Source organism: Etheostoma spectabile, chromosome 16 (genome assembly GCF_008692095.1).
Source record: "Etheostoma spectabile isolate EspeVRDwgs_2016 chromosome 16, UIUC_Espe_1.0, whole genome shotgun sequence".
In the NCBI taxonomy this organism is placed as follows: Eukaryota; Metazoa; Chordata; class Actinopteri; order Perciformes; family Percidae; genus Etheostoma; species Etheostoma spectabile.
Window position 1 is genome coordinate 20,487,181 of NC_045748.1, and position 13,536 is coordinate 20,500,716.

Here is a 13,536-nt window from a genome sequence, read left to right on the forward strand (position 1 = left end):
ATAAAAGCATCCAAAGAGCACCATGTCATGGGACTTTTAAAGTAAGGATGCGGTAATGAACACAAATCAATTTTTTGTATTGCAGAAAGGAGATCTCTCAATACATTGACATCCCCCACAACTTCACACTGATAAGAGACTCAGTCCGAATCGGACAGCTGATGCACTACGACTACTCCAGCCACAAGTATGTCTTCTCCATCGGCGAGAACTTCCACTCGCTCCTCCCTGCCGTCTCGCCAATCCTCAACAAGCACTACAATGTTTGTGCCGTGGTTGGCAACAGCGGCATCCTTACTGGCTCCCGCTGTGGAGCCCAGATTGAGAAGTTTGACTTTGTCTTCCGCTGCAACTTTGCGCCAACCGAGATCTTTAAGAAGGACGTTGGCCGGCGGACAAACATGACGACCTTTAACCCCAGTATCCTGGAGAAATACTACAACAATTTACTGACTGTGCAGGACAGGAACAACTTCTTTCTGAGCCTAAAGAAGCTTGACGGCGTCATCCTGTGGATCCCAGCGTTTTTCTTCCACACGTCAGCCACAGTGACAAGGACGCTGGTCGACTTCTTCGTGGAACATCGAGGTCAGCTGAAAGTCCAGCTGGCCTGGCCGGGAAACATCATGCAGTATGTCAACAGGTAAGACACACAGTAACACTGCAGTAGATTTACAACAAAGACCACATCTCCACCTGGTATTACATTACCTGGTCATTACATAACCTGTGTCTGGATGACAGCATCTTAACATGAGCCTTTGCATAAAGCTCAACAGTGACCGCCCACATTTTTAACGACTCTGTTTCCAGAAGTGTTTACCCCGTTCAATATCTCCATTGATGTTTCCTTACATGCTTATGTAAAGAGTTTAGAGCCTGGATCCAGGCAAACAGCTACAAGATGAATCATGACCATAAAACATTGATTTGGTGCTAAATAACATTTTGAATTTGTTACAAGACTATGTACAGAAACGATCATAGACTTCAATGGCAGCATCTTGCTCTAGCCATTTACTGCTGAACATTTCTATGGTAACAGTGAGTTTTACCAATCAGAGACATTGCTGTTAAGCTAAGAATTGTGGGTAGTGTTGTATTCCTCTATAATATTGTGTATGAAACATGTAACATTTAACATTTAAACAGACTTCTGGCCTCTACAGGAGCAGAAACTTTCGTTTCACAACCTCAAAGCTTGTGCTCAGTCTTCCTTGGATGGTTTAGACATTATGGCTGATAATCAAAATCCTTATAAAGAAAATGAATGATATTTGAACTTCCAGAAAAGCAAATTCTTCTATAATAGTGTGTCCCAAGTCAAGGTATGGCCTCAACTTATTCTTCCTTTGCGGCCTGGCTTTTCTAATTGCATTCTTGCAATGCATTCTGCATTTATTTACACCCGCATTTACGTATTTTGTCCTTACTCCAGATAAGATATCAAGGTACAGATACATTTTTTCAAATTATCAACAAATTCCATTAAAAGATTAAAACCAACAGCATACTTAGTGTAGTTTTTAGCAAATGTTACTCATGTGTAGCAGTTAAAGTGGAACGTGGCAAAAAAGGCTTAAGAAACAGAGTACGACGCAGTCAGTCCATTACCGGTTCAACTGACTTGACCAGTTTAGATAGTATGTGACTCTCCTGCTATTATTGGTGCACTGCTAAGAATGAATAGGGGAAACGATAAAATGGATATTTGGCGTTACACTGATGTATGATACTGCCAATAGGATTAATTTACTTATTAATTGAAGGTGCCGTAATGCTGTTCCAGGTCTTTCTGGCCCACTTTAACCCTTTTTCATGTAGGGACTGTTTTCAGCTGTGGATGAACAGTGTGGCTCATTGATTGTTGACTGTTCTTAAGGTTTGTTTTAACATGCATGCTTGAAATTTAGCTAACTGACTGGTTTCATCTGGCTTGATTGATAGGTGTCATCCACGTAACCACGTAACAATTGAATGTTAATTGAGTGTTTCCTAATAATATTGCTGATTGAATAGAATTTGTCCAAGCACTGAGCCTTGTGGAACGCCATGGCTAACTTTAGCGTACCTGGAGAATTTATTGTTAACATTAGCAAATTGAGATTGATCAGATAAATAGGACTTAAACCAGTTTAGTGTGATTTCTTTAATGCCAACTAAATGTTCCAGTCTCTGTAACAGGATGGTATGATCAATGCTGTCAAATGCAGCACTAAGTGCTAGTAAAACAAGTATGGAGACAAGTCCTTTGTCTAATGCAGTTAGAAGGTTGTTAGTAATTTTCACCTGTAAGTCTCTGTGCTATATTACATTCTAAATCCTGACTGAAAGTCCTCAAATAAACTATTGCTAGTGAGAAAATCCTACAGCTAATTAGCGACTACCTTCTCAAGGACCTTTAAGGACCTTTAACATTAGTTGTCGCAGTCTAAGTATGTGTCATGTCTTTCTAGCGCTCCTGCGTTTAAAGGTGAACTGTTAAAAGTTGAGGGCAAAATGGGATGAATTTGATCTCTAATTGTTATAATTTTATCATTAAAGAAGCTCATACAGTTGTCACTACTATAGCTATAGGAATAGATGGCTCAATACAGCTGTGACTATCTGTCAGCCTGGCCACAGTGCTTAAAGAAACCTTGGGTTGTTCTTATTTTCTTCTATTAGAGATGATGATGGTGGAACGCCACTTACTTTCAAGTTTTTGCAAGGTTTGTTTTAATTTGCAAGTTTGCGAGGTTTGCGATTACCAAGGTGCTAGTTTCTTTTGCTTCATCATATTCTTTTTTAGAGGAGCAACAGTCTAAAGTCGTCCGCCTCACCTGCAGAGCAACAAATAAAGTACATTTATTTATTAGGATTTATCTTCATCATTAAAGGAGGAAGAGAAATGGCTAAACATTTGTCACACAGAGCAAGAGAGAGCAGTAGAGGGAGAGGAAATAGCCATTGCTAATGGCTAAGCTAAAGTATTTAACAGCGTTTTAACAATTGTGAGATCGGCAAGGCAGTTGGTGCAAGGGAAGAAAACTATAGGTGCTTGAGTATGACTATTGTTTAAATACAATTAGGCACCACTGGGGCACCGGAAATGAGACAACACGCTTACCGTAAACGTCAGCACGTCACATCAGGACGTCAAAGATGAACCTACAGTGTACATTGTCATATCTGCATAAATTTCCCACAATCAACAAGAGTCCAGGCCTGAGGACAACTACAGGCCAATATTGACTTTTGGTCATAGGACCAATTCACCGTGCACACAGTGGGGCCAAGGCTGCCGTACAAGGTGCCACCTGCTCATCAGATAAACACACAGATTTACACTCGGGGTTCAGTGTCTTACCCAAGGACCACCATGGGACAAGGACCAGGAATTGAACCACTAACCTTTCGATTGGCCGGCAACCGCTCTAAGCCACAGCTGCCCATTGAACCCCCCCCCCCAACACTTTAACAATGCCCACGTACTCAGGCCACATCACTTATATGGCTTTTGAACTGTTTAAGGTAGAGTCTTGTGTGAGGTGTCATTGAAATCAGCAGAGAGTTCCTTCTTCATTGGTGATAGTTTGACTCGCCCCCTACGCGTTATTCACGCCTCTATTTATAACTAATGACCCGTTTGATGTAGAGTCTTGTGTGAGGTATCATTGAACTCAGCAAAGAGTCTGTTGTTATTTGTCATGGTTTGTCCCCTCCCCTATATTTAAACCACGCCCCTTTACTAACTGGTGACCCAGCACAGAGTTCCCTTTTTGGTGAAGATTTGCCCCGCCCATATGCTTAAGCCATGCCCCCTTATTAACTTATGACCCGTTTCCTGTACACAATTGTGTGCGGTATCATTGAACTGAACAGAGAGTTCCCGTTTTCATTGGTTGTGGTTTGGCCAGCCCCCTATGCTTTAGCCACGCCCGCCTTTTACAGCTAATGAACTGTAGGGCATAAACAACGTAAGGTTTAAATCTCATTTGTTCGAAAAAAAAAAAAATATATATATATATATATATATATATATATATATATATATATATATATATGTGTGTCCACTTGTTGGACAATACCCCAGTCCAAGTTGTCAGGGCGGATAGTTGAGATTGCCTTCTTTTTTACTCCTGTGCCTCTCAGTGACTTTTTGCTTGTCAAAGTGGACTTGCACACTATTGGGCCCCATTAACACCTGGTAAGGATGGCCAACACCGTCTTCTAAAAATAATAGCACACATGTCACACATTGGTTTCTGGATAAAACATTTCCGGACCTGTTAGTCTGTCCATCTATCGCTCTCTATTTGTATGTGTTTAAAATGCCCCCAAGTATTTATGCCCTGTTTGTAGTAGTTAGTGTGGTTGCATTGTATTGAGCTGTGCTCTATATGGCAAAGAGAAGATTAAGTCTCCAAAGCCGGATTATAAGGAAACACCTATTCAGTGAAAGGTATGGCACAGAGCTGTAACTGTGTGTGTGACGAGGGATTTAAGTCTGGTGCCTCGTGTTGAAGCAGCAGAATAGGCTACTCTTACAGTAACCTAATCTTTACCAATCCCATTAAGACTACCTGCTCTGGAAGAATAACCCCGTTTTACCAGCTCGGGCAGCTCTCAGCACCTTTTAAGGACTCAAGGACTTTTGGAGATGGTTTTGTTGAGGCCGGTTTGGAGAGTTCCCCTCTGTGATCCTGCAGAGCTAATGCGGATGAAAGCATTAGCAGTGGTCAGATTAGTTTTTTTTTTTTTTAGATTCAGTTGCTTTCAATAAAAGCCTTTTGTTAGATTCTTTTGAATGACAATTCAAAAAGCGGAATGTGTTTCATTCAGGCAACATCAGAATCAGAATCAGTTGTATTTGCCAGGTATGAGGACACATGCGAGGAATTTTTCTTTGGAACATCGTTGCTGACATAGCGCTTACACATACAAAAAAACAAAACAATATCTACACACTAATATATACATACTCTATGACCTGTACTGTAATGGCTCACATGGTAAGTTCAGCAAAATATAGATTTTTACAGCACTAATACCAACAATGCAACTACAGTCATACTCACCAATACTTTCTTTACCCTTAAACAGAAATACTGTTTGCAATCATTCAATAATTATTCTTATTGCTGATTGTTGTACCTTAAAAGAGTTTCACTGACAGCAGCTTAACAATGACAGTGGTGACTATGAAATGACTTATTTGTTATACTGATGGAATTAATGCTGTGTAACATACATTACACTGAATTAATCAAGATTAGCAAGTAAACATAAAGGCTGGATTACAGTAACAGAAAACAGCATCAACAACCAATGAAAACAGAAAATGCAAGTACCTCTCACGAACATATGATAATATACCCATATAAAATAGGGGATAATAGAGATAAATGGCTTTACTTTGGTCTAGATTAAATTACCGTGTTGTACCCTTTTAAATATATAATATGTAATATTTCTGGATTTACACGTAAAAACATGACTACATATAAAGGCTGCGCGATATGGAGAAAATCAAATATCACGATTCGTTTTGGGTAAAGGTAAATAATTACTGTAAACAGTTACAACAGTCTGGTAAGTTCAGAAAATGACATCACTTTACTGTAATGCAGCCTTTAAAACCAGGAAAAGACAACACTTATGCCATATTACCATATTCAAAATCTAAGACAATATCTAATCTCATATCGCAATATCAATACAATATCGATATAATATCGATATATTGCCCAGCACTACCACATATCTTATACAATTGTTTTAGTTGTGTACATAAATTCCAAATGTTTTCAACAATGTTCAAACCAAGAGAAATTTGTTATTTTTGACAATGACGTGGAGCGTGAAGTTTAGTTGCCTGAATTGCTCTAACTTTGGTCAAAACACAGGAAACACCAAATGATACGTTAGAGAGTAATGGTAAATCACACAATGTCACAGAATTATACTCTGTAACAACAAAACAGCATGTGTCTGCCACACATTTGTTTCGTAATTGCATGCCACTTTGTGACACAGTAACATAGTAGACCTACCAAGACCTAATTTATTGATATGATATTTCAATATCAATCCAGTTTACTAAAATGTTCTACCTTGACATGCGGCTCATGCTAATGCTTGGTGGGTGATTATAGCTGTAAGGTTAAAACAACGCTCAACGCGCTCATAGAACTATTTTTATTGTAACTGTTTTGACCATGTTTTTTCAGTTTTTTTCGTTTTTTCACGTTTTTTATTAAACTAACCCTTGATTACATTCGCCAACCTAACGTTAGCTCTATGGGTAGTTAACTAATATAATGCTAAGTAAGCCAGCTAACTCAACCAGCGACTGCAGCAACCCGGAACCCAACCAGCACAAACCCCAGAGCTGGGTGCTAACAACGCTAATGGGAATAACAGAAGGTTTATTGATGAACAGACCATATCAGACCCCAGGCGCCCATAACAGCGGCCACATCCACCCCCACATCCACCCCCACATCCACGCCCACCTCCACCCCCACCCCCACCCCCACTTGTGAAGTAAGTCTCCCAGTGGCGGGGAGTACAAGTAAGTATGTGGGGAAAGCTGGAGCTATTTCATTATAATGACATAAATAAATGTGAATTAACATAATGTGAATTAAACTGTATTAGATTAACTTGTCCGTGAACAGATACATCGACAATGGTGGTTAACAATGAAGACAACAACTCCTACGATCCCACGCAACTTCACAACATCATCAAATGTCTATGTTTACATCCATAGTTTTGATTTAAGGAGAACTTTAGGCTAGCGGCAAAAAAAGTGAATTACATTTCACATAATTTTAAAAGTTACGGTTATTTTAATGTATAATTGTTCTCCTGACTTGTGTTCAACAGCTACTGGAAAACCAAGCAGCTGTCGCCGAAACGTCTGAGTACCGGCATCCTGATGTACACGCTGGCGTCCTCCATGTGCGACCAGATCCACCTGTACGGCTTCTGGCCGTTTGGCTGGGACCCCAACACAGGAAAGGAGCTGCCGTACCACTACTATGACAAAAAGGGCACCAAATTCACCACCAAATGGCAGGAGTCCCATCAGCTGCCTGCTGAATTCAAACTCCTCTACAAGATGCATACGGAGGGACTGCTGAAGCTCTCCCTCTCCCACTGTGCTTAGGGCTAAAACTGCAGCGGGTACAGCGCTCGTACAAACTCCTCGCTTCTACGGGCCAAAGCTGTTGAAAGGATGAGGCAGACAAGGGCATGATTCATGTGGTTTTTCCAAAATCCAAATCTTAGCTCTGAGGCTGAGTTGGTGCAATGGGTTCTTAAAATGTTTGACAAACCGTCTGTACAAAGCGCAACAGGTCAAGAGATAGGGAGTCTAATAATTTTCTAAAAGAATCTAAAGATGAAGAGGATGGTAGTTTTGGGAAAGGTTGCTGCAGCCGGACCTTTAGGCATCGTTGCTCTTCAGCAGAGTATCCCAACCTAGAAATGTGTTTTATCACTTATTGCTCTTAACTCTAACTACAGCTACAAATCAGCGCGCTGACTGTTTTAAACCTACATTAGCACTGCATTGAAGAAAGCAGATCGCTCCTTCATTTCTATGAGACCACTAGATGCAGTTTGGGTCCTGACACCACAGGCAAAAAAGTTGAACCCGACTCAATATTTGCTGCAATTTAATGCATTGGCCATTAGGCCAATCAGATATGTGAAAGCGCACATTGCTCATAGATTCAATTGTAGAGAAAATGAATGTATACTGTGTACGTATACAAATGTGTACGTATAATATATGATACATAATGAAGTACAAGAGCAAAGGATAAAGAGTGCAGATCATTTATCTACAAGTAGGCAGCAACAGGTCTCTGGTCTCAAATGATGGATGCACTACATCCCATCCATCACCCTTACCTTCACACCCTTACTTTCCAAATTGGTACAGTACATGAAAGGCACGCTATTTCCTGCATTGGTACTGAACGTTGGTATTGGACGTAAATTATGCTTTGCAAATTTTGAAGATAATTGAATGTCAAAGGGACTAGAGATTACTCTAATCGGAAACAAACAAAGAGCATATAAGCCAGATGTTTGTCCCATACAGAAGCACACTGCTTTCATCAGACAAGAAACATATCTTTGAAAAAATGTGAGTATTGGGAGTTTTTTTTTTAATAAACTGGTTGAGCAACAAATCACAGCAAGAAAAAAACTTGAACTTATGTCCTTATTTTCACTTTGCTGGCCTGTTGCTGTGAGGAATCATAGATAATTAAAACAAAAAAGTCATGGCCTTGACACCCAATGTGTACATATTAACTAGATCTATTTTGTATCATATCTAATAGAAGCCCTTTTAATCACAGAAGTAGTGAATACAAAACTTCTATTTTTATCAAACAACATTATTTTAGGATTGGATTAAATTCTGGTAAGGTTAAGGTTTTGGTCAGTCCACAACTGGGGCACTTTTGTTTTTTTGTGGTATGAATGTTTTTCACATCCATCAAGTATGTGAATTGTAAGTAATTGTATTAATGAAATGCTCAGTGATGTTTGGTCCCCTGTGGTTTTTTGACATAACTTCCATCATATCATGTAATATCCACATATTGTTATCTAAAATTTACATCTGGACATTCTCCTCAGAGAAACATGAATATAAAATGTCAGAGAGAAGTAGTGTGGTAGTTAAAGGTGCCCTGCCACACGTATTTCATTACTTTGTGGTAATATCTGAACTTCTACCATGGACTCTGTAACATTTTTTGTGGAAAAGATGTCTTGGTTACCTTGTTTCAAGTCATTCTAGCGTGGTATAGAAAGCCTGCAGGAAGACTCAGCTTGATTTGTGCCAGTTCTCATTAATATTCAACAAGCTAAGCTCCTTGACTCTGATTGGCTAACAGCTAGCCAATGAGAGGCTGGCTATCAGGATCCTTTATCCAGCACAAATGGGCGAGCTCATGAATAGTAATGAACTCAGGCAACGTGACATCAGACTGACCAGCTGTTGTGATTGGCCTGATTTTTCATCTTATTTCTTTCCAGTGGATAGAGCTGACAGAGGATGTAGCAGTTCATCTTCACATTCACCACATAACACAAACACATATGGACCGAACATATTGAAAAAAAATGCAAGTAAACACAGTTTCGTGTGGCAGGGCACCTTTAAAGCAAAGTTATTGTACAGTTTCATAGTGCAATTCACTTATGCACTGCTGTCATAAATATGTACAGCTTGCATAGAGAGGCGATGTCCCTCCCCTCTGGTGCATCACCATGGGAAAAATATGTTCGGGAGTGAATAGAAACAAATAATTATTTGATCCCATTTATTCAAGCCATTAATTTACAATTTAAAAGATAATTTGCAAGTAAAAAATCTTGGTTTGTTGTAAAATTGTTGACACATAAGACAGACTGCTCAGTTGCATAAGTGACGCCTCACTTTAGCTACGATGCCTGTGTGTTTCATAACGGAATGTAAGGTTACTCACACCAGCAGCGTATCTTGCTCGTTCTCCCGCTTTCTGTCTGATAAAATGCCAATGAAACACGTCAGGTAAGATAACGTTACGCTAAGCTACCTGTAAGCCAAACAGCAAGCAAGGGGACGTACAATGTGCCAGACCAGATATGTAGTTCACTTAACGGTTTCACACAAAACTAAGTGTTACTACAACAAACTTTTCCACTTGCAAAAATATCTTTTAAATTAACAAACGTCATTCATGATTCAATTCACATGGGATTAAAAAATGATGTGTCTGTCCATGATAACTTCCATGAATCTTTTTACCAAATAAGGTCCCATGGGGTCCCCGGGAAGAGAAGGGACTTTGTCTCTCTGTTTTCAATGACTACATTACTCATGACCAGAAACTATAGTTGACAACTTTGCTAACACAACCAAACATCAAGCAAGTGCAACAACACAAGACATAGCAAGCTAGCTAATACTACTTACTAGTCTAACAGCAAGATAGCCAGCTCGGCAGCTTTTTATTTCGCAAAGTTCTCGCCAACAACTAAAAGCAAGTCCGAGATTTACTCTTGTTTAGTGGCCTGAAAACCTCATGCTCACAGCGGGCCAAAGGCCTGTGCTAGCAGTGTCAATACCTACACTACTCCCCCGGTTCTGACAGCACAGCTAAAAGCGCTAACGTTGCAGTTAGCAGCAGTTAGCAGCTTTAGCTAACTAAGTAAAGCTTTCTGTCCATCAGGAAATTCCGTAAATCACAGACAGTCGCAGGAGAAAGACATTTTCTCCATAAAATGTCATCCCGTGAGAACAGGTGGAGTATGGGGAATGCAGTGGGCTACTGACAGACGCACTGTTCTTCCTATTACAAGTCAGTATAGCCTCAACATTTTGAAGCTGTTGCTTTAAAGAGTTCTCCAACAAGGCTATTATATTTAACATTTTTAGATTTTATTTAGGGGGTCAGAGTTCAGCAGGTAGTGAAAGAAAAAGTGAATTTCTCTTGACATGATAAATTCACTCATGTGTTTTGTAATGTATTCATAAATTTGCTGCAATGTGTTAATGTGACTTTCGTCACCTTTTATTTTTGTAATATAAAAATATCAGTCGGTATCAGGTAACATTTATCCAGAATGTATATTTTTGCATTTTGAATGGTACTAATGAGACAGGCTACATCCATATCGACATGTCTGTAGAGATGAAGGGTAATATATACTAAAACCTGCTGTAAGATTAATGTTTTATTCATCCAGTACTTGAAAGAAAATATATCTAGTCTGTATTTATTTAATTATTAAGTAATTAAAATAAATGAAATGATCAATTGGAGTGAAGTCCTGTCTTGTTTTGAGTGGATGTTAAATGAAGACTGCTATCTGTTTATAACCATATTTTTGAAGTTTGAGGTGTGTTCTTTAAAAAAAAATTGTATCTACATTCTTGCAAAGACTTAACATTTACATAGATACTTATCTATGGTTATGGCTTACTGGAATTAGGCCCACAGTTGCAAAAATTACACACAAAGATTTTGAGAATGGCAACACACAGGTAGCAATAGCGGAGGGGCAAAGCCTGACATCCGGCCCGAGTCAGGCTTCATCATGGCACTGTTTTGTTGCACCAGACTAGGTAATGTGTGACACATATGACATAATATGACGCCCATAGCACACACCGGACGATCAAAATGCTGCTTTTTTTAGAAAGTTGATATGCATTAACATTGGGAAATACGACAATGGCAAATCCAGAGGAGGTGATTCGAGTCAAGACGGTGCCAATGTGTGGACTTACATAGAATTGAATGGGTGCAGGCGTTTTGGGTCATACGCTGCTGGTGAGTGTTGGTCTAAAATTGCCCTCGGGCCATCCGTCTCTCCTTCCAACACAATATCTCTTTTGTCCAAAGCCTTGGTATGGGATGTGGATGATGCATGGATTAGAACAGGACTGTGCATTTTGTTTTTTTCCCTTCTGTGCCTTTTTGTTTCACTATAATAGTTTTTTTTTTTTTTACAAATTTTGAACCAAAACACACATAATAAGCATTTCTGTCAATTCTCTTTTAGAAAATGCACACATTTTACCCTCAAGACAAAATATAGGGGGGTTTAAAGCAAAAGCAAACTGAATTGCAAAAAGCAATGACTTTCACATTGTCTATTGTTTGAAGGTAGAACTGAAACATGAAAAATATTGCAATCTGCACTCGACTCACATCGGGCAGAGAAAGAATGTACGGTTTATGAAAAAAGGGAAACAGAGACAGAATTGTCCTGGTACTCGTCTTTTTCCCTCATGCAGGAATTTTCCTATCTTATCCCATCTTTAATCAGCTTTGGCCTGGCAAGGAATGTGACTTTGGTTATGGTAATCCTTGCTGTCAAAGTACTACACTCACTCACTGCAACACATAAAGAATACAGTAAAAACAGAGGGTCATGCAATGGAAAGAACCTCAACAGCTGAGTGTGTTTCCTAGATGGGAATCAGCTGTGATTGATATATTTGCATAGCTTCAATCAGCTGTTTCTCTCCTTTACAGTAATAATGGAATACATGTCAAATGCAAGGGATAGGGGCGGCCTCTGGTTCACCCTGTGAGAGTGTTCGCCCCTGTTGGCTGAGTCCTGCAGCGGCCCGGGTTCAAACCCAACCTGTGGCCCTTTGCGTGTCACCTCCATCTCATTCCCCCTTTCCTGTCTAATCACTGTCACTACAAATAAAGGGAAACCCCCCAAAAAATAATCTTTAAAAATATATATATTATTTCTATATATAGTTATATTTGTGTTTACAATTTGCAATACACAACAGCTGTTCACTTTGACTTTAGGCAAGGCAAGAAGTTTTCATCATTGGATGTCCTTTATAGCATGCACCTGCATCATCTAGAAATACAAAAATTAAAGTGGTGTTTGCATTGCTTGCACATACATAACTTTCTGAAAAACAGTAAGCTCGCTGTTATTTAGCAATAAAAAAAAAGTAATATTTACGATCAAGAGAAGATACATTAACACACAGAAAAGGTGGAGTACGGCAGATTAACCTGCTGTCAGTCACCAGGGTTTCTGTCATAGTATCTTGGTTTGTTTGCTGTAAGTTGGTTTGAACAGGAACTGGACCAGAACTAAAAGGCAACAATGTGTGTGTGTGTGTGTGTGTGTGTGTGTGTGTGTGTGTGTGTGTGTGTGTGTTGTGCCTGCTCCACATTGCTAACAGTAAACAATGATTTTACCACGTTGCATAAGGGTTGGACCCCATTCTGTCCTTTAACCTTTGTGAGTAAATCACATGTCCTCACATTACTAACATGTCCTCACATTACTAACATGTCCTCACTTTAATAACATGTCCTCACATTACTAACATGTCCTCACATAACTACATTCCTCACTTAATAACTTCCTCAATACTACATGTCCTCACATTACTAACATGTCCTCACTTTAATAACATGTCCTCACATTACTAACATGTCCTCACTTTACTAAAAAGCCCTCACTTTACTAAAATGTCCTCACATGACACAATGTCCTCATTTTACTAAAAAGACCTCACTTTACTAACATGTCCTCACATTACTAAAATGTCCTCACATTACTAACATGTCCTCACTTTACTAAAATGTCCTCACATTACTAACATGTCCTCACTTTACTAAAAAGCCCTCACTTTACTAAAATGTCCTCACATTACACGATGTCCTCACTTTACCAAAAAGACCTCACTTTACTAACATGTCCTCACATTACTAAAATGTCCTCACCTTCCTAAAAAGTCCTCACTTTGCTAAAATGTCCTCACATTACTAACATCTCCTCACTTTACTAAAATGTCCTCACATTACTAACATCTCCTCACTTTACTAAAATGTCCTCACTTTAATAACATCTCCTCACTTTACTTAAATGTCCTCACATTACTAACATCTCCTCACTTTACTAAAATGTCCTCACATTACTAACATGTCCTCACTTTACTAAAATGTCTTCACATTACTAACATGTCCTCACATTACTAACATGTCCTCACATTACTAA

General features: G+C 39.2%; 1 protein-coding gene across 2 annotated transcripts in view; it reads left to right on the plus strand.

Moving 5' to 3' along the window:
• st8sia3 (ST8 alpha-N-acetyl-neuraminide alpha-2,8-sialyltransferase 3) overlaps positions 1–10,813 on the plus strand; it is a 23,984-nt gene extending 13,171 nt beyond the window's left edge. For both annotated transcript variants that reach the window (XM_032539826.1, XM_032539827.1), the window contains 3 exons: positions 86–643; positions 6,874–8,691; positions 9,175–10,813. In XM_032539826.1, coding sequence (XP_032395717.1) covers positions 86–643; positions 6,874–7,156 — 841 coding nt within the window. In that variant the 3' untranslated portion in view covers positions 7,157–8,691; positions 9,175–10,813. The remainder of the gene's footprint in view (positions 1–85; positions 644–6,873; positions 8,692–9,174) is intronic.
• Positions 10,814–13,536: the final 2,723 nt, after the last annotated feature.